The 24,990-nt window shown below is 49.4% G+C and overlaps 1 protein-coding gene across 1 annotated transcript; it reads left to right on the top strand.

Moving 5' to 3' along the window:
- Positions 1–2,848: 2,848 nt before the first annotated feature.
- ST6GALNAC4 (ST6 N-acetylgalactosaminide alpha-2,6-sialyltransferase 4) lies at positions 2,849–19,625 on the top strand. The gene is made up of 6 exons (XM_053282637.1): positions 2,849–2,986; positions 5,100–5,164; positions 8,468–8,653; positions 10,074–10,486; positions 13,680–13,787; positions 15,477–19,625. The coding sequence occupies exons 2-6, from the start codon at positions 5,153–5,155 to the stop codon at positions 15,664–15,666; spliced, it is 909 nt and encodes a 302-aa protein (XP_053138612.1). The 5' UTR covers positions 2,849–2,986; positions 5,100–5,152; the 3' UTR covers positions 15,667–19,625.
- The last annotated feature ends 5,365 nt before the right edge of the window (positions 19,626–24,990 follow it).

Below are 24,990 nucleotides of genomic sequence, written 5' to 3'. Positions count from 1 at the left end.
GGCAAGGTTTCTTTCCCAGCCCTCCTGGGAGTGAAGCTGGGATCTTCTGCCTGCAAAGCAGATGCTCTTCCAAGAAGCTGCAGCCCCATCCCACAGGAGCAGAGATGATGCCATCCCTGTGGGGGATACAGTTCCAGCAGGCAGTGTGGACCCTTTTTGACCCTTTCTATCAGATTAACCACTAGGGGCATTGGGAATAGAGAGAAAGTAAGCAGGGGTTTTCCTCTTTGTTTCCCACTCTTGGTGTCTCTCCCTCTGCTCTGGCTTCTGAGTGGTAGGTTGATATTCTCAGGTCTCGCCCTCCTAGGAACATAAGAAGCTGCCTTCTCCTGAGTCAGACCCTTGGTCCATCTTGTCTACACAGACTGGCAGCAACTGCTGCAAGGCTGCAGGCAGGAGTCTCTCTCAGCCCTGTCTTGGAGATGCTGCCAGGGAGGGAACTTGGAACCTTCTGATTGCAAGCAGGCAGATACTCTTCCACTGAGCTATGACCCCATCCCCTAAGGGGAACATCACAGTGCTAACACAAGTAGTATCCCATTCAAATGCAAACCAGGTCAGGCCCTGCTTAGCAAAGGGGACCATTCTTGCTTGCTCCCTGTATCTGCTGGCTGCAATTTCTTTTTTTAACTTTTCCTCCTTCCTTGTTCTACTCTCACATTATGACGACATAGAAAGCTCAGGGGCACAGGCTTTCTTTCCAAGTATGTCTTAATAAACCCCTTCTAAGTATTCGCACCTTTACTGTGTGTCTTAAGAGAATCTTAATGGCCACGATTCTTCTCATGTGCACTTGCTCCATATAACTGGGATCACGGAGATCCTTTCTCCGGAGGTGAAGTGTGTCTGGCTGCTGCTCAGTGCTTCCCTCCCAGTGGGACTACTCAGGAGGAAGGGAAGGCCAGCTCAGGTACCTGCTTTGGACTCCAGGAAGGGGTGGGGCCCTGAGTCCTATATAATTCCTCCATTTCCTACCACCCTTCCCTTTGCTGCTTCAGCACTTCTTTCTCAGAGCTCTGGTCTCTAACTGCTGCCTTAACCTACGAAGCAGCCTTAGGCCGAGCCAGAGGCCCTGTTCCATCCAGCTCAGCATTGCCTACACTGACTGGCAGCAGCTCTCCAAAGTTTCAGGCAGGAGTTCTCCCCCCCCCACCCGCCCTACAGGGAGATGCTGCCAGGGAGTGAACCTGGGACCTTCTGCCTGCAAAGCAGATGCTTCACCACGGAGTGATGGCCCCTGTTGCCCATCCAAATGCAAACCAAGGCAGACCCTGCTTAGCAAAGGGGGACAATTCATGCACGCTACTGCAAGACCAGCTCTCCTAGGCCCAGGTATGGACACTGGTGATGGACCTGCCCAAACAACATCCCACTCCTCTTGTTCTCTTTCCTGGGTGCTCCATTGGGTGCTCTTTTCATCCCCACTTGAGAGATGTCTCTATGAAGCATGTAATGGCTCCAAAGGTCTGGTTTAGCTCAAACGCAGGCAGCTTTCCATCCCAACCGCAACACAGTTAATTTTTAAAAGTGGAAGCAGCAGCAAAACTTGAAACCAGCCATCCGGCAGGGGACGTATCAAATGTTCGACCTGACGAGCTATCTGGTGCCAGGGAGATCGGTTGCAGTGGAAATGTGTTGCACATTCAGGTATTTTGAATCCCAAAAGATAGGAACGTAGGAAGCTGCCATATACGGTGTCAGGCCATTGGTCTGTCTGGATTCCTGCCTGCCACCGTGAAGAAGCCGCTGCCAGTCTGTGAAGACATTCACAGACTGGCAGTGGCTTCTCCAAGGTTGCAGGCAGGAATCTCTCTCAACCCTAACTTGAAGTGCCTTGAAATCCCCACCCTCGGGTTACAGTACTACCTGCATATACTTCATAACCTTGTGGGTTTCCAAATCCTTGTGTGTAAATCTTTGTAGATACATCATGTACAAACACAACCACTTTGTAGATAATTGTGCTTTGGCAACGTACTGTATGCTTTGGTAGTTTGTTGGTTCAATAAAAAATCTTGTCCTAACCTGACGGTGCCAAGGAAGGAATTAGAAACCACCTGCCCTTCCCAGAGCGGCTCCATCCCCTAAGGAGGAGAGTAACTGGCCCTATCCACCCCCAGCACAGTACCTCCAGTGACTGTTGCTGGTGTATATTTTAGGTTTCTTTTTAGATGGTGAGCCCTTTCGGGGGACGGGGAGCCATCTTATTTATTTATTGTTTCTTTGTGTAAACCGCCCTGAGCCATTTCTGGAACGCCGATATAGGAATAGAATTTAATAATAAGGGGAAGATCTTGCAGTGCTCACACTTCTAGTCTCCCATTCATATGCAACCAGGGTGGACCCTGCTTAGTAAAGGGAACAATTTATGCTTGCTCTCACCAGACCAGTTCTCCCTGAAAAGTGGCTTCTCCCCACCCATCCCCATGCTGGGGGTGATGGGAGTTGTAGTCCCACCACAGCTGGGACGGGACCTGAGGTCGGGGAATCCGTCTGTACATCTTGCATACCATAACTGGGGATACCATCCTGCTGTGGATGATGGGAGTTGTAGTGCCACAACAGCTGGGACGGGACCTGAGGTTGGGACTCCGACAACGCCTGAACACCGTTGCATACCCCGGCTGGGGATACCACCATGCTGGGGGTGATGGGAGTTGTAGTCCCACAGCAGCTGGGGACCCACGATGGAGAATTCCCCGGACGGTGCTCCTCTGGACGCCAAGCTGAAATGCAAGAGCGGAAGACAGGGACGGTGGGGGAAGCGGCGGCAGAGACTGCTCGGGTCCCGTGACGGGAGGGGGTGTCGAGCATGCGTGGGAGGGGCTTTGGGAAGGGAACGGGAGGAGCCCGAGGAGGGGAAGGGGGCGGTCGCCAGCGCGCCGCCGCCGCCGCCGGGCTGGGCCTCGGTACGCGCGCAAAGGCGCACGGCTGGGAGAGGCTCCTGGGCTGGGATGCTTGGCGCGGATCTGGCTAAACCTGGCAGGTAGGCGTTGCCCCGGAGGGCCCATCCCTTGCAAAACGCTGCTCGGGTCCCGGCGGGAACTGCTCCCTTCCCCGTGCAGCCGGGCGCGGGCGGGGCCCCCATCTCGCCAAGTCGGCTTTCCCCAGGGCGCACCACTGGGTACCTCCTGGCCTCGTGGGGCGCGCAGGAAGGAGCCGCGGGAAAGACGCGCTCAGGCGGGGCCTCGTGCTAGCGCTCGGAGGCACAGCCGCTTCCTCTCCTCCCGCTGCTGCTGCGCCGCTTCGGGGCCGGCGGGCAGTCGCTCCTCCCGGCCCCCGCCCTGCTTTGGGCTGGGTTCGACCCCCGCCCCGCTGCAGGTCTTGGACGACGCCTGCCTCCCATCTGCTCTTCCCTCTAACAGGAATTCCTAGATGTTGACGACTACAATCCCCATAATCCCCCGCTAAAGGCCTTTGCAGCTGGGGATACTGGGAATTGGAGTGAACAACATCGGGGAATCCCTGCGAGAGGGATCACTGCTCCCATCATCCCTGACCACCGCGCCTGGGGGTGATTGGAGTTGTAGTCTCGCAGCAGCTGCAGGGCCGAAGTTGTGCTGCTCTGGGGGGTAGATCCTGAGCCTAGTCCTCGTTTTTCTTCTTCTTCCGGACATCCCCAGTCTTAAGGCTGTTGGTTGCTCGCCCAGCAAAGAGGCCCCTTTTAAAAGTGGCGATTCTCTTTCTTGAGCAGGGGGAGAGCAACTGGCCCTATCCATCCCCAGCACAGCATCCCTGCAGTGGGCTGCTGCTGCTGTCTGTATTAGGTTTCATTTTAGGTGGTGAGCCCTTTGAGGGACAAGGAGCCATCTTAGTTCTTTATTCATAAATAAATAAAGCCGTGTAGACATATTCTCTGTATTTGTATTCCTGATTGCTATCCTGCTTTTTAGCAGCCACCGTGGGGTGGGGGGCATGAGTGGGTAAGACCCCCCCCCAAGTGGTTTGCCCCCACCCATTTCTGTTTTGGAAATCTGACATGTGGGACTTTGCCTCTTTATCCCCTGCCCCCCCGGCCCATCACTGGTAACAAGAATTTTTTTCCTAAAGGGTTTACATAGTGGGAAGATTGTGAAGATAGCTCCCTGCCCCATAGAAGCTCATAGCCTAAAGAGGGAGACACCAGTAACAGCCACTGCAGATCCACTGTGCTGGGGCTGGATAGCGTCAGTTGCTCCCCCCCCCAAATATAAAGAGAGTTTCCACTTGAAAAGCTGCCTGTCTTAGCTCAGCAGGAGACTTCTTAGAAGGAAGCCCCACTGAGTTCAGTGGGACTGTCTTCCAGAGAAGTGTGTGTCATTTTGTAGAGCCTGGGTGTGGTCAAGTGAGGGTGTTAGAGGAAAGGAAGATGTGGAGTGGCTTTCCTCCCACCCTGAAGCGTCCCAGGCTCTCCCTAGGAAAATGCTTAAGATTAGAGTTGGTCACTGGAGTGCTCTTCTTCCTGATTTCAGTCTTGGATGTCCACTTCCTCCAAGATTGGATGTCCAATTCAGGCGGCAGCTTCCCGCTCCCAGCTGTGTTCCGGAGTTCTCCGGCTGCTTCCTTGTTCAATATAGTTAGGAACATAGGCAGCTGCCATATACTGAGTCAGACCATTGGTCCGTCTAGCTCAGTATTGTCTACACAGCCTGGCAGCAGCTTCTCCAAGGTTGCAGGTGGGAGTCTTTCTCAGCCCTCTCTCAGAGATGCTGCCAGGGAGGGAGCTTGGAACCTAGATGCTCTTTGCAGAGCAGCTCCATCCCCTGAGGGGGAATCTCTTGCAGTGCTCACACTTCTAGTCTCCCATTCATTTGCAACCAGGGCAGACCCTGCTTGGCTAATGGGACAAGTCATGCTTGCTCCCACAAGGCCAGCTCTCCTCACCTGTTGATAGATCAGGGGTGGGCAAACCCACCTTGTGGCTGGGGGGGTGGGTGATGGGTGTTGTAAGGACAGTTTTGCCCACCCATGTGATAGATCCTTATTCAAGGGACAGTGTCTGAGCCTGAAAGAGAGCCAACATTGTTAGGCTCTTTCTGCAGTTGCCTCCCCCCCACTTGTTGATGAGATGCTATTGAGGACTAGCTGCTTGAACAGTCCATTTGTCTTGTTTTTTGCAGGGCATTGCCCCCGAGGCCCACGGCAAATACATGGCTGATAAGACCCTAAAAGGATGCAGGTGCTTGTAAGTATACTCCTTGGAAGCAGACACGTATGGGATGTGGGGCACCTCCAGAGGTGCAGTCTACCTCTGAATATCATAGGCTGAGGAGCATCAGCAGGAGCAATCAGTTGCATTCATGCCCTGTGACTCAGGACCATCTAGCTTGCATCTGGGTTCTCACCAGGTTGGTCTAATGGCTATTGAGTGTCGCAGCCAGATGCATCCAGTGTGGTGTAGTGGTTAGAGCAGGGGTTCTCAACCTTGGGCCTGAGGCCGCTGTGGATTATCCCTGAGGATAATGGGAACCCACAACATTTGGAGACCTAAGGTTGAGAACCCCTGGGTCACAGCATCAGACTGGGACCAAAGACCTTGAGGCTCACTGAGTGACTTTGGGCCAGTCATTTCTCTGTCAGCCTGATCTACCTTGCAGGGTGGTTTTGTGATGATTAGAGGGGAAATTCTTTGTGTTGTATATTGTTGTTGTATATAGGTTTTTAAATTTTTAAATAGTTGAATTTTTTTTAAAAAATGTTTATATACATTTAATCGGTGTACTTTCTGAATTTTAATTGTGTATTGTTTTAACTGTGTTGTAAACCACTTTTGAGATGATTTTAATGAAAAGCATCATTAAACAATAATATATACATCAAACAATAATATATACAATAAGACAATAATATATACAATAATATATACATCAAACAATAAAATAAAGATTTTAAAAAATGTTTATTTATTTATTTAACACGTTTTTATACCGCCCCATATGTCCATCCCTGGGCAGTTCATAATCTAAAAACACAACAACAGTTAAAACAGTGACATAGTTAAATTTCTGGTCAGTGGACCGAATAAAGATGATTGATTGATTGAACATAGTTAAAACCATTTCAAATGCTGATTAAAAACGCAGAACTTTCAAACTGTAAACTAAAAGCCTGACCGAACAGGTAGGTTTTCAGGACCTTCATAACAATATCGAGGGGACTCTAATTTTGTTCAGAAGCACGTTCCAAATGCCTGGGTCAAACTTAGGTTAGACCTGCTTTCGAGTTGCCACCAACTGAGCTGGTGGCAACCACAATTGGACCTCCCCAGATCATCTTAAAAGACGGGGGGGTTCACGAAGAAGAAGGGGTTCTCCTAAATCCCTTGGACCCAGACACGATCAGGGTTTTACAGGCAATAACCAGCACTTTTTGTATTTCGCTTGGAAACGTAATGGCAGCCAGCGTGGTTCTTTTTTAAATGGGTGTCATCTGATCTCTTCGGGTAACCCTGGAGACCAACTTGGCTGCCGCGTTCTGTACCAGCTGCAGTTTCCAGATGGCCTATGAAGGCAGCCCAACGTAGAGCGCATTGCAGTAGTCAAGCCTGGATGCTTGACTATGCATATGCACCACTGTTTTAAGGTTGTTGATCTCCAGAAATGGACCTAGCTTGGCATATCAGCCAAAGCTGATCGAAAGCCCCCTGGCCGTTGCCGTAACCCGAGAAACCAGGGAGCGGTTTGGGTCCAGAAGTACTCCCAGACTGTGGACCTGCTCTTTCTGGGGGAGTGTCACCCCGTCCCGATTAGGCATGGCCGGTTTTATGAGCTGTCGCTGCCTCCCTGCAGTGAAACTGAATCTCCATGCCTGTAAGCTCGTTTGCTAATTTGTGGCCGCAGCGACACCCTGCGCGGAGAGTGTCTAAGCCAATTACAGCTCATGAGTTACAGCAAGCCTCTTAAAAACACACCGCGCCGTATCGGTTTAGCGCACGGAACGATGCTTTGGGGACCACGGAGGGTGTTGGCCTGTGAAACATTGGTGCTTCTGATCAGTGGGTATTATTATGGATGAGAAATAATAAATGTTGTGAGCTGCCCCATAACCAATTGTTCTCGGGACCATCGGGGGTGGGGGTGGTGTTCGTGATTTTGGACAAGGCCTGCACTCCTAAAGATGGGAAAGGGGTGATTGCATTACAATACTAATCAGCTCTCTGTCTGTTAAAGGTAAAGTGTGCTGCCGAGTCGGTGTTGACTCCGAGTTGCCGAGTCGGTGGCGACCACAGAGCCCTGTGGTTTTCTTTGGTAGAATACAGGAGGGGTTGACCATTGCCGTCTCCTGCACAATATGAGATGATGCCTTTCAGCATCTTCCTATATCGCTGCTGCCCGACATTGGTGTTCCCCATAGTCTGGGAAACATACCATGCTTTTATTGTCCTGACCATCGGGCCTGCAGTGACTGAAATAGCAATGGTGTTTTAAAAAGCACTTAGAAGTCCTGGAACCACGAAAATGACTCTTAACGTCTTATTGATTGATATTATCAGCGGAATGGAAATTAAAATTGGCAGCGATGTTCTCAAAAGATTATTTCATGGAGAGAGTATTTACTACTACGGATATTTATATCCTGCTCTTCAACCAAAGTTCTCAAAGCAGTTTACATAGAAAAATAGATAACACATACATAAGAGATATGATTTGGTGAATATTTATATACCGCTTACTAACACAAGTTGCCAAAGGGGTTTATATAGATATAAATAAATGAATAGGCTCCCTGTTCCCACAGGGCTCACAATCCAAACCAGAAGCATAAGATAGACACCAGCAACAGCCACTGGAGGGATGCTGTGCTGGGACGGATAGGGCCAGTTGCTCTCCCCCTGCTAAATAAAGAGAATCACCACTTCAGAAAGGTGCCTCTTTGCTTAGTTTGCAGGGCTTATGCAAGAGTGTCCCCTGTCCCCAAAGGGCTCACAGTCTAAGAAGAAACATAAGGGTAGACACCAGCAACAGCCACCGGAGGGGTGCTGTGCTGGGGTTGGATAGGGTCAGTTGCTCTCCCCCGGCTAAATGTAAGAGAATCACCACTTTAAAAGGTGTCTCTTTGCTCAGCTAACAAATTTAACACTTTTTTATTCTTACCCTTATTCTGAGCCTAATCATTTGTGGCCCTGACTCTAACCCTCTCCTCTGTGCAGAAATGACTGCGCTTTTACCCGAATCCTTTTGGGGCGTAGGGATAAAGACGGAGTGATAACACACAGAGAAGGCTGTGAGCGTAACCATGCTATCGCCTCTTTTCCAACTCGGGAGGTGGGAGTAGAGCTTGCCAAGTAATCACCATGAGCTTGATTGCCTTGAGATGCTCCCAGTGGCCAAAGTTTATGGGGCTGCCTCACAGGCTCTCTGGGTTCTTGTGCAGTGTTTGATCATGGCATGGCAGGTTCTTTTTATTGTCGCTGCAAGCTTGCCCTGTGATGGATGGTTCTCTGGCTACCAGTGGGGAAACGCTGACTCTCTCTCTCTCTCTCTCCCAGTCTCGCCTGTTCTTAACTCTGCTGGTGCTGTGTGCCTGCTCCCTGCTGTACATCTGTCTTTGTCCTCGCTTCTGCCTGCCAGTGTGTTGGCTGAGCTGCCGGCATCCGGACGAACAGGAAAGGCATTTGCCAGTTGGGTCCGGAACGGTCCAGTTGGAGGGTTACATCAGCGTTCCCGATGGCAAGGTGGGTTGAACCTTCTTTCCCCAAATGGTTAGGGTGGAATTGCCGTCATCCTTGCAGAGAGATGAGGGTAGCAATGGTTATGGCCAGGGTGACGGTAATCAGGAACGTAGAAAGCCGCCATTTTGATTTTCTAATGGGATTTTCAACTGATTTTAAGAGGGTGGTGTTTTTTTTTTTTTTAATGGCTTTGAATTGTACTTTGTATTTTTCCCTGTTTGGGTCTGCTATGGTTATTTATATATTGATTGATTGATTTGATTTCTATACCGCCCTTCCCAAAATGGCTCAGGGCAGTTTACACAGAGAAATAATACATAAATAAGATGGCTCCCTGTCCCCAAAGGGCTCACAATCTAAAAAGAAATGTAAGATAGACCCCAGCAACAGCCACTGGAGGGATGCTGTGCTGGGGACGGATAGGGCCAGTTGCTCTCCCCCTGCTCAGTAAAGAGAATCACCACGTCAGAAGGTGCCTCTTTGCCAAATTAGCCGGGGATTTAATGTGTTATGTGTTCTTATTTCATGTTTTAATGCCATGTTGTGAGCCGCCAGAACCTTTGGAGCTGGGCGGTATATAAATTAAATAAATGAATAAAATATACCAAGTCAGAACATTGATCCACCTAGCTCAGTATTGTCTTCACAGACTGGCAGCGGCTTCTCCAAGGCTGCAGGCAGGAGTCTCTCTCAGCCCTATCTTGGAGATGCTGCCAGGGAGGGAACTGGGAACCTTCTGCATGCAAGCGAGCAGGTGCTCTTCCCCGAGTGGCCCCATCCCTTGAAGGAAATATTTTGCAGGGCTCACACTTCTAGTCTCCCATTCAAATGCAAACCAAGGGGACAAATCAGGCTTGCTACCCCTAATGGCTCAGCGGGGAAGTAACTTATCTAGGGAGCAAGAGGTTGCTGGTTCGAATCCCCGCTGGTATGTTTCCCAGACTAGGGGAAACACCTATATCGGGCCGCAGCGATAGAGGAAGGTGCTGAGAGGAGAGCAGGTCTTGTGGCAGGAAGTATGACTTGTCCCCTTAGCTAAGCAGGGTCCACCCTGGTAAGATATGAATGGGAAACTAGAAGTGTGAGCACTGGAAGATATTCTTATTAGGGGATGGAGCCGTTCTGTGAAGAGCCTCTAGGCTCCAAGTTCCCTCCCTGGCAGCATCTCCAAGATAGGGCTGAGAGAGATTCCTGCCTGCAACCTTGGAGAAGCCACTGCCAGTCTGTGAAGACAATACTGAGCTAGATGGACCCAGGGTCTTTCTCGGTATATGGCAGCTTCCTATGTCCCTAACCCTGATTCGCCATCTCTAGGGGGTGTAGACCCCATCCAAACTTGCATTGGCCCCCAAGATGACACTGACCACCCCAGCTGACCCATGTACTCAAAAACCTCGCCGACTCATTCCTCTTTCTTCTCTAGCCTCTGGCCCGAAAGCACTGCAACCAGTGTGCCGTGGTCTCCAGTTCGGGGCAGATGCTGGGCTCCGGTTTGGGGCAGGAGATCGACGCGAAGGAGTGTGTCCTGCGCATGAACCAGGCCCCCACCCGGGGCTACGAGGAGGATGTGGGGAAGAGGAGCACCGTCCGGGTGGTCTCCCACACCAGCATCCCCCTCCTCTTGCAGAACCAGTCCTATTTCTTCAAGCAGTCCCGGGACACCGTCTACGTCATCTGGGGGCCCGCCAAGCTGATGAGCCGGGAGAAGGTGGGCCTCGCCTATCGGACGCTGTTGAAGGTGAAGGAGATGTACCCGAGCCTGCATCTCTACACGCTGACCGAACGCATGATGGCCCACTGTGATGAGCTCTTCCAGCTGGAGACGGGGAAGAATCGGTGAGAGCCGGTGGAGAATGCGGTTGCCCCTGATCCTAGAAGTGGGATTGCTCAACCTAGGAAGCTGCCATATCCTGAGTCAGACCCTTGGTCCATCTAACTCAGGACTGTCTTCACAGACGGGCAGCGGCTTCTCCAAGGTTGCAGGCCGGAGTCTCTCTCTCAGCCCTATCTTGGAGATGCTGCCGGGGAGGGAATTTGGGACCTTCTATATATAAGCAGACAGGTGCTCTTCCCTGAGCGGCCCCATCCCCTAAGGGGAATATCTTACAGTGCTCAGGCATGTAGTCTCCCATCCAAATGCAAACCAGGGTGGACCCAGCTTAGCAAAGGAGATAATTCATGCTTGCTACCACAAGGCCAGCTGTCCTTCCATACCTCAAATGAAGGATTTGAGGGACAAGGTTTCATTTCTGTCCATGGGACGAACTGATAAAACGACTTGATACCATATTTACCTCATTAGAAGATATAGCGGATTGAAGCCTTTGTCTCAGAGCAAGCTGACGGGAGGGGAAGAAATGCTGAACCTTCCCTGCTGAGCTGCCTGGCTAGACTTCTCCTATAACTATTCTGTATTATCGGTAGGTTCAAAATGCTGCCACCACCACCCCTTTTGTCTACAGAAACTCTCTGGGCTTGAGCTGGGATAACCCAGAAAGAAAAACTCTCTTCATTTGGCTCTTGGACAAGTACATACAAGCCTACATGTGGTGAGAAAACCCATAGTTGCTGAATGTTTGAGGACGTGTTTGCACCAGAGAAATCCCCCCTTTGTCCCCCCCCTTTTTCCTGAGTTAAAAACCAACTCAGAGAGACTTGTAAAAAAAACAAAAAACTAAAAAAACCCAGTTTTATTCAATTACTACAGACTGCTCCCATCTGAGGCTTTCTCAGCTTTTGGATACAGTTAAGAATACTTTGTAGGATTACAAAAATAGGTTGCCGTAATGTACGCTTAAATGTTTAGAGGCTTTTGCAATGCCCTAGGTGTATTGAGCATAGGCTAGTGTTTCTTATTTCAATTACGTTGCAGGTAAACAAAACTAGCACAGTATTGGAATATGCGGAGCACACACACACACACACACACACACACAGCAATATAACCTCCCTAACGGCTGGTCTGACTAAACAAACTGTTTCCTATGCTACACTTCCCGAAGCCATAAGCCCTGACTCCTTGCCTTGAACTCACCAAACTCCTGATGAGAATTCAAGCTTCCTGTCCCCCTGCCTTTCAAGGATCTGCAGAGTTATTCTCTTGCAGCCAACCTCCATGGCCACATGTTCTCCTGTGTACCTCCAGCCTAGCTTCTTCCTTTCTTGTTCCCAGAATTCCCAGCAACAGCTCTCTAGGTCCCACCCACCCCTGTGGACTGATTGGGCGATCTCTGTAGGTCACCAGCCTGTCAATCAAGACAAGGGTTCACTTCCGGTTAACTCCTTAGCGGGAGGGCAGCCTAGTCACTACAGAAGACGACTCTGAATTTAAGACAACCCCCTTTAAAAATAGAGGTTAAATGCAGGTTATGCCTGTATTTATCCCAAAGGAACGAGACTACGGCTTAAGATGAGAACACCCCCCCACCACACACACACACACCGTTTCTCATATCAAAGATGATTTGAAAAAACTTGCTGTTGGGTTCAGGTAAATATGGTACTAAGTCATTGGATTTAAAGAGGGACAAGAAAGGGGATTAGGCAAAGGGAAGGCAATGCTTCCTGCCTACACTTTGAATTGACTTGGTTCCATAGAGGCTGCCTCCTACTGAGTCCGGTCATTGCTCCATCTAGCTCAGTATTGTCTACCCTGACTGGCAGCAGTTCTCCAAGGTTACAGGCAGGAATCTCTAGTCTCAGCCCTTTCCTGGAGAAGCTTTCAGCCCTCACTTCAGCTGGTTCCCTCGAGAAGCCCAATAATAACGAAAGTGGAAGTGTGTGTACGTGCGTGTGTTGAATGGCAAAGCTAATACGGAGCGGTCTGTTTCCTGCCGATAGCGGTTCGGCCGGTGAGAGTGGATGAAAAGGGGTGGGCCGGATCTTCACACCGAAACGCCACTTTTTGCCCCACTGCACTGCAAAGGGAATGCTTCCCCCACCCAGCCCATCTCACTGCTTGACTAGAGGCGCCCTTCCTCCTCCTAAACTGTGGCCCCAGATTCTCCAGAGATGTGCAAAATGTGCCTTCTCTTCCCTCCAGCCAGATGGGAGCTGGGGTGCTATTTGTCCCTGGGCTGAGATTGGAGTAGGTGCTGGAGGACTCGCAGAGCTGGTTCTCCTCCATACAGAAAACATAGGAAGCTGCTATATACTGAGTCAGACCATTGGTCCAGCTAGCTCAGTATTGCCTACCCAGACTGGCAGCGGCTTCTCCAAATCTACAGGCAGGAGTCTCTCTCAGCCCTCTCTTGGAGATGCTGCCAGGGAGGGAATTTGGGACTTAGATGCTCTTCCCAGAGTGGCCCCATCCCCTGAGGGGAATATCTCACACATGGAGTCTCCCATTCAAATGCAAACCAGGTTAGCAAAGAAGACAATTCATGCTTGCTACTCCAAGACCAGCTCTCCTAGCTGGAAAAAGGGGCTCTAAGACAGGTGTTTCCGTGAGATTTCTGTTTCTTATGTGCAGGGAACATTTTGTGTAGAGAGATTCAGATTACTTTATTTACGGCCAATGACCAAAAGAGTAATACAGTAGTAAATGACATAAAATAGCATAAAATCCTTAAAATAAGCGTATACATATACCTAAAAATGGGAATTTTAAAATACACTCATAACTTTGAGACTCTTATTTTTAAAACCACATACTTAGCAACTATTCTGGAAATTACTGAATCTTCATCGGCTAATAAATATTTTACAAGGAAATCCCTGGTTTTTCCCTTCAGATTATTTAGCAGGGGATTAATTAATTGCTGCCTCACATCCTGGTAAAGTGGGCACTTTAATAGAATATGGGCCCTTGACTCAATCTCCTGGCCGCAAGGACATATCCGCTTTTCGTCGGGCAATTTGTTCTACTTCCCGTACAATAGCGCTGATGGGAAGGCATTAAACCTCACCCTAGCGATAGCCCATATTTGATTACATTGAGTAATCGTAAACAAATAAGTATCTGGACTTAAATCTGTCTTAAGCCGTATATCCAGGGATTGGATATCACTAGCCATGTGTGTGTCTGCAGGATGAAATCTGGATCCTTCTTGAGCACCGGCTGGTTCACCATGGTCTTGGCGATGGAGTTGTGTGAGCAGATCTTTGTCTTCGGCATGGTCAGCGAGAGCTACTGCAGGTATGGCTGTACGGTGGAGTGAGTAGATTCATCTTCCCGGGTAGGCAGCAAAATGTGGGATGGAGGAAGCGGATACAACTTCCCGGGTAGGCAGCAAAATGTGGGATGGAGGAAGCGGATACAACTTCCCGGGTAGGCAGCAAAATGTGGGATGGAGGAAGCGGATACAACTTCCCGGGTAGGCAGCAAAATGTGGGATGGAGGAAGCGGATACAACTTCCCGGGTAGGCAGCAAAATGTGGGATGGAGGAAGCGGATACAACTTCCCGGGTAGGCAGCAAAATGTGGGATGGAGGAAGCGGATACAACTTCCCGGGTAGGCAGCAAAATGTGGGATGGAGGAAGCGGATACAACTTCCCGGGTAGGCAGCAAAATGTGGGATGGAGGAAGCGGATACAACTTCCCGGGTAGGCAGCAAAATGTAGCCACCTCACTCCTTTGACTGATTTTACATATTTATTTGATTTACGCCCCTTTGTTGGCTGCCTAGCCTACACTCAAGGTGGCGTCCAACAAAAATCAAATGATTCAAACTTACAAAAAATTTCATCAGTTGAAATTCCAAATCACAGAACCATCAACACAACCAAATTACACAGCTGAGCTGAAGGCTGGATGGCAGAGATGCATTTTTTAAGGTACCTGGAAGGCTGCTAGAGAGGGGGGAATTGTGGACTAAGACTGAGGGAGAGGAGCTTTACAAAGCTTTGGGGCCACTGAGCTGAAGGCCCTGCTTCTTATCATGGCAGACTTAATTTCACGGGGACCTGGAAACCGAAGCAGGGCCTGAGAAGGTTAAAACTGGTGTGGGGGAGAGATGTGGACTTCCCAGAAAGTTTTGGATTGAAAAATTTTCTGGGGAGGGGGAAGAATCTGGAAAACTTTTGAACGGGACAATATTCTGGAAAATGTTCTAGAATCTTTCCAGAAAGGTTTCCATGCATTTCCCCCTAATTTGCACAATGGTTTCTCAGAAAACGTTTTGCAAAGTTTCTGGATGCCCGGAATAGATTGTGATCTGATTTGTTTGAACTACATCCTTAGTAAAACAAAAACCAAAAACCACCATATTACTCTCCTGTTTACAAACCAGTAAAACAAAACTTCTCTAGGGATAGACTGGAGAGGAGAGCTGGTCTGGTGGTAGGAAGCATGACTTGTCCCCATAGCTAAGCAGGGTCTGCCCTGGTTGCATATGAATGGGAGACTTGATGTGTGAGCACTGCGAGATATTCCCCTCAGGGGATGAAGCCGCTCTGGGAAGAGCAGAAGGTTTTAAGTTCCCTCCCTGGCTTCTCCAAGAGAGGGCTGAGAGAGATTCCTGCCTGCAACCTTGGAGTAGCCGCTGCCAGTCTGTGAAGATAATACTGAGCTAGATAGACCAATGGTCTGACTCAGTATATGGCAGTTCCCTATGTTCCTATGATAATCAGCTCAAAAACGTCAATTACAGCGCTGAAATTAACATGCTTGCCTAATACCGTATTGGCTTCCCTTCATTGTTAAATATTTATTTTATTGGATCGTGTAAAAATAAATGTGATATGCTGTGTTAGTCAGTTACAAAGCTCAAAAAGAGAGAGAATAAGTTAGCCCCTTTAAAACTAACCAAAACTTTAATCATGAGCTTGTGTGGGCTAGATGCCGGCTTGTCTGAACGCACCCTTTCCCTCTGTTGCCCTCGGCAGAGACAAGACCCAGCCTCCCGTGCCTTACCACTACTTCGAGAAGGGCCGACTGGACGAATGCCGGATGTACCTGGCCCACGAGAGAGCCCCGCGCGGCGGGCACCGCTTCATCACAGAGAAGGCTGTCTTTTCTCGCTGGTCCAAGAGAAGGAACATTGTCTTCATTCACCCGTCATGGCCGGATGGATAGGGGCTGACGTTGGGCCTGCGGGACCCTCTGGTGGCTGGGAAGGCTGCCGCCTCCCTGGGCAGCCAGCTCTCGGCTCGCCGACACGATACGTAACACTGCCGCATGTTGTGTACGATGCGAAGCCGCATCGAGGAGTTGTTGGTGGGTGTGATGCCGCCAGGAGGGAGAGTGGTGCATCTTGGGAAAGTCTCTTCCTGGATTAGCCGATTAACACCATTGTGCCATGTAGGACTGAACCCGGTTGGATGGGGTGCTTAACGGGCACGATACGGAGACCGCAGAACTTGTGCTGGCACATTGTGGGCCTCTGTCTTTTTAACTTAGATTGGTTTTTCCTATGGATTTGAAGCTCGGTTTCTCTCTCTCTCTTTCTCTCTCTCTTTTTTTTTTTTTAGTGTTGTGTGTTCATTACCCCATACACTTCCGCTTTCTTTAAGGATGTGATTTGTCTTGGATATGATGTGGCTTTTCCTTCCCGTTGGGCTGGCCGCACACTTTTTTTTTTTTTTTGAGAAGTTTAAAAAGAAAAGAAAAAGAATCTCAACATTCCTCTTCCTCCTCCATTCCTTCCTGTGCACATTGTGGTCAGTCATCCTTCCAAAGCTGCCTTGAAAATCTTTTCTGGGGAGGCAGGGCTACAGGTATTTTAAATGGCGAAATCTTTCTCGCCCAGATGGGCTTGGTATTACCTAACTCCCAGAAAGGGGATGGTTCCCCCTTGGAACACTGCAGGCTAGGAAGCAGGCATGGTCCAGGAATTTAAAATACCTGCTCACATACCCTACTCCTGCTTTTATGCTGGATTATTTATTGTATTCTATTTTTTGAAAAACTCCGTCCCTTGAGGGTTGCCAGGCTTCTTGACTCAGGGGCGGAGCCAAAGAGGAGCCATGTTAGGGCGGAGCCGAATACTAGGATGCAGGGGTGGAGTCTGATGGACATGGAGGCGGAGCCAGTAGCAAGAACTCTCACTGGAAAAAGAAGAAAGTGACCTGTCTCTCTTTTGGTCCTGTCTCTTCACTTAAGACGTTGCTTTCCTGCTTTTCTCAGCTTCTAGCCTTTGAGGGTGGGCATTGCTTGCTGATCCCACTCACCCCCCAACCACTCACCCCCTGGCCACTCCTCCTACTCTTTCACCCCTTCACAGAATTTTAGAATTAGAAAGGAACCTTGAAGTCTAATTGTCTAGCCTCCACAGTGCAGGAAACTCTACCTGTTTCAAATAACTTGAACGTTTCAAGTAATTGGAGCATGTAGGCTGCTTCATAGGAACATAGGAAGCTGCCATATACTGAGTCAGACCCTTGGTCTATCTAGCTCAGTATTGTCGACCCAGACTGGCTGCGGCTTCTCTAAGGTTGCAGGCAGGAGTCTCTCTCAGCCCTATCTTGGAGATGCTGCCAGGGAGGGAACTTGGAACCTTCTCCTCTTCCCAGAGCGGCTCCTTTATCCCCTAAGGGGAATATCTTCCAGTGCTCACACATGGAATCTCCCATCCAAATTCAAACCAGGGTGGACCCTGCTTAGCTAAGGGGACAAGTCATGCTTGCTACCACAAAACCAGCTCTCCTCCCACACTTCAAACACTCTTGGCGCACTTGGGAGTGACCTCCTCCCACCCTAGATTGCTAAATATCTGGGTTCGGTTGAGCCTCTCGCTTGTAGACCGAATGGAAACACTCCTTCCTTCGGGGAGAATGAGAAACCGCTGCTCTTCCGTTCAAGTGAGGGGTTGGGTTGAGTCATCTCGAACACAGGAAATGCCAACCGCAGCAGGCACGGAAGGCTGTAGGCCCAAAGCCTTGAACAGAAAGTAGGGAGGATTATCGGCATCGATCCAGCGGGCACAGTGAGAGAGGAAAGCCAGTTAATTTTCTATCGGCTTCGAGCAGCAGCCGGCATATGGCTTTTGGCAAAGAACCCGAACCGGATTTCAGCCCGGACGGCGTGCAAGGGCATCGTGCCGAGATCGGCAGGCGTCTTGCAGAAACGGAGGGATAGACTCTGGTGCCTTGGGTGTGTTTGGGGTGAGTAGGGCTGTCTTCATGATTGGCATGTGGGCGGGAGAAATCTCCGGCCCGTAAATTGGGAGCCCTGTGCATGCTCCTGATTGGCCGCCGTGACGATTCTTCAAGAAAAGGAGGAGGGAATTATCATTTGTGGGCTGTGACCGGGTCTGGGCAACAGTGGCACTTGCACCCAGTGAGGCTGGAGGGAAAGGATTCCCCCCCTGTACCCAGCTTGCAGGCGACCAACTTCCCATCCTCCCTTGCTTGTGGGATTCTCACCATGGCCAATTGGGAGAAGGCATGGATCCCGAGTTTGGGTCCGTGACTTCTCCCACCCTAATGCCGACCGTGAGAACAGACTCAGGATCTTAAGATGGCGTGGGTTCTGGCTTGTCCCCACAGGGGCAGAGTCTAGGAAGGGGTCTTGACTCCAAGTTGGATTTTCGTGCGTCTCTCTCTCTCCTTCCCAAGGTGCCTCCTGAACTGTGCGTTCTCATGTAAATGCATTTTTTTGTTTCCAGGGCTCCTGGTTCCACAGCAAAGTCCTTAATAAACACTCTAGAATTCGGCAGCGATTTTGCTGCTTGTGCAAATAACAATTATTTTCCCCACTTCTCGGTCGGGTGGGTCAAACCCTTCTGTGCCGTTTCTGAGCTGCCATTTGTTCTGTCCTCCTGGTCGACTGATAACTGCTTGGAGCGGTTTCCACATAACCGTTTCGGATGGTTCTGCTCTGGGCAGGAACCTCATAGGAACCGAAGAAGCTGCCTTCTACAGAGTCCGACCCTTGGTCCGTCTAGCTTGGGGTTGTCTTCACAGACTGGCAGCGGCTTCTCCAAGGTTGCAGGCAGGAATCTCTCTCAGCCCTATCTTGGAGATGCTGCCAGGGAGGGGACTCGGAACCTTCTGCATGTAAGCAGGCAGATGCTCTTCCCAAAGTGCCCCCATCCTCAAAGGGAATATCTTATAGCGCTCCCATGTTGTCTCCCATTCAAATGCAAACCAGGCCAGACCCTGCTTAGCAAGGGGGACAATTAATGCTTGCTACCACAAGACCAGCTCCCCTCTCTTATAGAGTATCAGAATATATATTCTTTCTATAGCTCTATATACATAATTGGAGTAATTGATGATCGGTCCCTCAGAGTAGGCCTCGGATAACAGAGCAGATCGGTTGTGGAAGCTGCTAGTGAGAAGTTTGCTTTGCGGGAGTGGGAGGAGACTGGATTATATTTGGGGATGAGGCCATAGCTCAGAGGGAGAGCATCTGTTTGCATGCAGAAGGTCCCAGGTTCGATCCCTGGTGATATCTCCAGGTCGGCCCGTGAAAGATTCCTGCCTGAAACTGCTGCCAGTCAGTGGCCAGTACTGAGAAGCTGCTGCCGGTCAGAGTAGACAGTACTGAGCTAGATAGTGAAGTCCTTCTGTAGTATCATGTGCCAGGATTCCAAAGGCACAGAACAATAATCCCAGAGATTCTTTTTGCCATGCCAGATGTGTTTTGACCTAATATTGGTCTTCAGTGGCAAGCAGTGATAACTCCTTATATAGCTGCTGGGCTTTCTGGGTTCATCATACAGCTAGAGAATGTTACGCCCCTGCTCCTTTCAGAATCTTAGAATGCTCCCATGTCGTGATTTCAACCTTGGTTTTCCTGTGTTTCTCCAGTAACCACTCAGCATCTGACAAAGTGGGTTCCCTTGCTAACTGAGCAAAAGAGGCACCTTTTAAAACCTGTGGTTTTCTTTATTTAGCAGGGGGAGAGCAGCCGGCCGGATCCATCCCCAGCACAACATCTCTCCAGTGGCTGTTGCTGGTGGCTGTCTTATGTTTCTTTTTTAGATTGTGAGCCCTTTGGGGACAGCGAGCCACTTTATTTGTTTATACCTCTGTCAACTGCTTTGGGAACTTTTCTTGAAAAGCGGTATATAAATATTTGTCGTATCCGTATCTTTTCCGTTCGCTTCGGGTTGCTGTTTCTTTAAGTAGCCCGAAATGGCATAAGCGAAGGTTCTAAGCAGAAATGAATGGACCTCTGTTCTTCCCCCGGGAGAAAGAATGCTAAGTCTCCGTGGGATGTGCTGACTTCGGCTTTAACGCAGCTTTTTCCTGCCGGCTTCGGCACGGAGGCTGATGGTTGGCGGTGTGGAAACAATGCCGGGTTTGTTTGCGGGGGAACAAGGACCCCTTGCAGGTTTGAAGTGTGGAATTTCCTGGAGCGCTGACCTCGCCACTCAATTGACCTGAGCAAGTTGTGTTGGGCCGTTCCCGGGCAGGCTTGGGAGATCTCTTTGGCCTTGTTTCCGAGAAGGGAGTTGGAAGGAGAGATGTTTCTAGTTGAAAGCCAACCTTGCTGATTTCCATGCCTGGAAAACTTCCTTGAGCTAGTCGTCAGCCTGGATGGTCCCCTTTGCTAAGCAGGGTCTGCCCTGGTTTGCATTTGGACGGGCAGAGTCCTGCGAGCACGGGCGGAGAGTGGCTGTTGGTTTTGACAGTTTTGTGGAGCCTCCATCTTCAGAGGCAGTGTACCCTTGGATGCCAGTTTCTGGGCAGGCCGCTGAGAGTGAACACTTGCCTTGGTTGTGGGCTTCTTGGAGGTATTTCAGGAAGAGATTTCTCTTAGGGGATAAGGCCGTAGCTAAAGGTAGAGCATCTGCTTGCATGCAGAAGGTTCCAGGTTCAATCCCAGGCAGCATCTCCGGGTAAGGCTGGGAGAGATTCCTGCCTGAAACCTTAGAGAAGCTGCTGCCAGTCCGGGTAGACAATACTGGGCTAGATGGATCAATGGTGTGACTCGGTAGAAGGCAGCTTCCCTCGTTCCCATAATAACCTTTTAACAATTGGTCAATTGTTTCTCCCAGCTTGAGGGGCTTGGAAATTCTTCTCCTTGGGAAGTCTGGAGGAGAGGAGTGTGAAATCCCCGTGGCTAGCCTCCATCCAGAGCTGGTTCACACTTGATGCTTTTGGTGAGAGAGGGAAGACCTGTGCTTATAAAAGAGCACGTTGCTTTTGTACGTCAGCTGGGAAAGCAAATTGGCTTCCTAAGGAGGAAGGGCTTGGTTTGATCCAACCTCACCTTACTTAGTTCAGCATCACAGGGGCATAGGTAACGGCGGAGTGCTTCGGAATGTTCACGGAGCCTTTTATACTTTGTTGTGTTGGAATCTGAACGACCACCCTGCGAGGGAGGCCGGTATATATTACCCCCCCTATTCCAAATGGGGGCTGGGTCTCCAGCTGACTGGGTTGTGCAAAGCATAGCGTGGTTTACAGCACCATTTCTTAGCCGCTGTGTTCTCATTGCCGGATTATTTTGCCCAGAACTTGAAAATAGTTGATGTGATTTTCTTGCCTGAGACTCAGTCTCTCTCTCTCTTGCTCTTCCTTTTCACCTCTGCTATTGCTTTGTCATATCCGGAGAGTTAAACTGGGGCGAGTTGAGCTCCTTATCCCTCTGGGGTTGTAAAGGAATGAGATCCATCGACATTTATAATGTGGTGGTTCAGCCAGTGGGGGGAGAGAGAAAGAGAGACTCTAAATGCTTCTGAATGTCTCCTGGATTATGGTGCTGGCCTCATGTTCTAAGAACATGCCTGACTCTTTAAAAATAGCTTATCTCCCCTTTCATTTGATAAAGCTGCTGACCTCTTCTCGTATCGACGAAGAGAAGTTGCTCAGAATGTTAGCAGAGTCCGAAGCGAGAAATGAAGGGAAGGAGGCCAGCTCGGAGAGTAGGTATCTCTGGCGGCTATTATTATTATTATTATTATTATTATTATTATTATTATTATTATTTATATAGCGGTTCACAAAAATTAACACGATAAAGACAAAATTAAACAAATGGTTAGAACAGCAATGTAAAAACCATTTAAAACATTCAAAGATTACTAAAAGCCAGGTTTAAGTAATCTTAAGATTAAGGTAACTTTAAAGTAATCTTAAGGGCTCTTTTGAAGGCTGGTAAAGATGTTAAACCACGAGTGTCTATAGGGATTTGCGGTGGGACTGGGTATCATGCAGAAGAAGGCGCTCTCTCGGGTATCCTGGTCATAAGCTATTTAGGGCTTTAAAGGTAATTACTCGCACTTTGTATCTTGACCAGTTAGCAGCGCTTTGTGTTGGTTGTGATGGTTTTATGGAGCCTCCATCTTCAGAGGCAGTATACCTGTGAATGCCAGTTCTGGGCTGGGCAACGGCAAGTGAACGTTTATGCCCTGATTGTGGGCTTCTGGGAAGTATTTGGCTAACTGTTGTGGAGGCCGATGGTTCTTCATTCTGCTACAGCAGGATTCATCTTAGGAAGTGACGAAGGAGGAGAGAATGAGATCGAAGCGTTGGGCGACGATTCGGGTGAGGATCCTCCCCTGCTTATGTCGGTCAGTTCATGTAGATTGTTCTAGCCATTGGCTGTGGCAACATTCCATTCGGGACAAGGTAGTCATGCACCCCACCAAGCAGTTATTTTATAGCATTTTAGAATTAGAAGGGACCTCGGGGGGGGGTCTTCTAGTCCAACCCTCTGCTCTTCTCAGCAGCAGTGTCCTTGACAGGTCACCATCCAGCCTCTCTTTAAAGACCTCTTGCAAATGATAGCTCATCATAGCATGAGGCAGAGAGTTCCACTGTCCAGCAGCTCTTGCTGTTAGGAAATTCTTGCTAATGTCTAGCCTGAACCTGCTTCCCTGCAACTTCAGTCCACTGATTCCTCTGGCGCAGCAGAGAACAAGCCTGCTTTTCCTTCTTTGCGACAGACCTTCAGATGTTCGGCTGCCCTATCTCCCATTAAGCCGTCTCTTCTCTGGAGTAAAACTCCTTTAAAGCGGAGAACATGGTGCATTTCTGCAGTGCGTTTTATAACCATGGTGGTGAACAAATGCAGCATGGGCTAAATAAAGCCACTGCAAGCTACCTTGACCCATTTATTCTATTCACACATGTAAAAAACCTAAAAGAATCCAGTTCGATGCCAGCATTTCTTCTCAACGTACGAATGAACCTTTTTGAGAGGTGGGAGGGGCAACTGGCATTGTTTTTTTAAGGGCTCATGTTGCAGTCTCCACCCTCCTGATTTTGCTTAATTCCATGACTGCGCACTGTGAGAATTGCACAGTGTTAAAGTTGGCAACAAGGAAAATCCGTTTCCCTGCTCCCAGCCGGGCTTATCCAACCAGCAAAAATCAGAACCTGGAAAAAAAACCCAACACATATTCTGCTGTTCTGTAGGCACAGAAGTCCTTGCGCTGGCTAGAATTCAGCTCCAAGCTGATTCTTTCCCTGCCCAATGGTAAGCAGAGAGAGATTCTCACAATTTGGGTGCCACCACCGGAAAAGGCCCTGACTTGTGCAGACTCACTCATGTTCCTCTGACTTTGCCGAGGGATGCAGGTGGTGACTGAGAAGATTTGTGGGTTCAGAGCAGGGCTGCTCAACTTCGGCCCTCCTGCAGATGTTAGCCTACAGCTCCCATAATCCCTGGCCACTGTGGCTGGGAATTATGGGAGCTGTAGTCCAAAAATGGCTGGTGGGGGGGATGTTGAGCATGCCTGGTATAGAGGCAGCCCTTAAGGTATCCTGATTCTCAGCCTGTTTAGGGTTCTTGCTTTTACCACTACAGATATTTATATACCGCACGTCAACCAAAGTTCTCAAAGCAGTTGACATATAAAAATGAATGACACATAAATAACATGGTCCCCTGTCCCCAAAGGGCTCACCATCCAAAAAGAAACACAAGGCGGATACCAGCAACAGCCGCTGGAGGGATGCTATACTGGGGTTAGATAGGGCCAGTTGCTCTCCCCCTGCGCTAAATGTAAGAGAATCGCCACTTTAAAAAGTGTATCTTTTGCTCACTGAGCAGGAAGCTGCCCCCTACTGAGTCAGACCCTTGGTCCATCTAGCTCAGCAGTGTCTGCACTGACCGGCAGCAGCCCTCGGAGTTTTCAGGCAGGAATCTCTCCCAGCCCAAACTGGAAATGTATGTATAGCAGATGAGTCGCCCGTTGAGTTGTGGCCTCATCTTGCTAATGGTTGCAACCAGAGCTTTTAACTAGGTCTTGGGGGAGGAGGGAGATCAAACAGCATTGATGTTTTCATGCTGAGATCAGGAGCGACACCACCTACCAATCTGGCTGCTACATTCTGTCCCAGAGGATGGTCCTCTTCTGGAAGGTGGCCCCATTGAGAACATATTTTGATCATCTCTAAGTGGTACTCAGGCGTGAATGGGAGAATTGTATGGGGGGGGGAGGAAGAATCTGTGGGGATGCAAAAATGGGTTAGTGAAATTTAATTGCCCCCCCCCAATGAGTGGTCTGAATGATGGGCCACCTTTTTCTTCGCAGAGCATCCATTTGTTCATCCCCGCCTCCCGCCCTCCTGTGGATTCGGTTGAATCCGTTTCCTCCACCGAAAAGTCAAAGCATTTGCATCCCAAGTGGACGGTGTTCTTAAATGTCAGAGTGGTCATCAAAATGAGGGAGGCCTTTCCTTGGCCCCGGCGGGGGGGGGGGGGTGTCCGCCTTTACAGCCGCTGAGAGAGAGCAAGCCATGCAAGGTTGTTATGGCAACTGTGTTGGGAGAGCGGAGTAACCATGGGGAACCGGCAGAATCTGGCGACCGGGGTTAAAAGCCGAAGCTTCCGACGAGTGCATGCCGAATCCGGCTTCAGTGTCCGAAACACCTTAGCGAGGTGGTTCTGATCCACAACTCGTATATCTATAATATAAAGCTGTTTGGGCCTCACTGATGAACTGCTATGAAACTCCCAGACCAAACCGTGAAAGCTAGGAACGTGGCGTTTTACAAGTAGGTTCCACACCACAGCCGCGCGACTGGGAAAACCGAACAGCCCGGGGAAAATTGCTTCGTTGCCGGCGAGGAGGATGCTTGAGACTCCTTTTACCAGTACACATTCATATATTAATGTTATTTTATTCAATATCATCAAAGTTCCACCCAAAATGCATCCAGTGTCTTTATACATATACACACAAACCTCATGGAATCTCACCTGCTGTTAAAAATGTACAGCTAGATTCAAAGTCCAGCTACAGATCTGTTCTCCAAACAGGTCTCAGTAGTCAGATGTTCCCAGCCTTCCAAGAGTGTCTTTTCCTCTACTTTTGGTTTTAAAAAAGCAGCATCGGCAGCTGCCTTATCTAGAGTCAGACCCTTGGTCTGTTTAGCTCAGTATTATCGGCACAGATTGGCAGCAGCTTCTCCAAGGTTACAGGCACTGCCTCCAGGCAGGCATTTAGGGAGGTTATGCCTTCTCTTGATGAGGCTGATGTGGAGAAATAGATTTGGGTGT

The sequence above is a fragment of the Hemicordylus capensis genome, chromosome 17 (assembly GCF_027244095.1).
Source record: "Hemicordylus capensis ecotype Gifberg chromosome 17, rHemCap1.1.pri, whole genome shotgun sequence".
NCBI classification, from domain to species: Eukaryota; Metazoa; Chordata; class Lepidosauria; order Squamata; family Cordylidae; genus Hemicordylus; species Hemicordylus capensis.
This window is presented reverse-complemented; position numbering and strand designations above follow the sequence as displayed.

Excerpts from the sequence above, each read along its gene's own strand:
- ST6GALNAC4 (XM_053282637.1), top strand. Across the intron at positions 8,654-10,073 it reads TCAGCGTTCCCGATGGCAAG|CCTCTGGCCCGAAAGCACTG; the intron begins GTGGGTTGAACC and ends TTTCTTCTCTAG. Across the intron at positions 10,487-13,679 it reads CTGGAGACGGGGAAGAATCG|GATGAAATCTGGATCCTTCT; the intron begins GTGAGAGCCGGT and ends GTGTGTCTGCAG.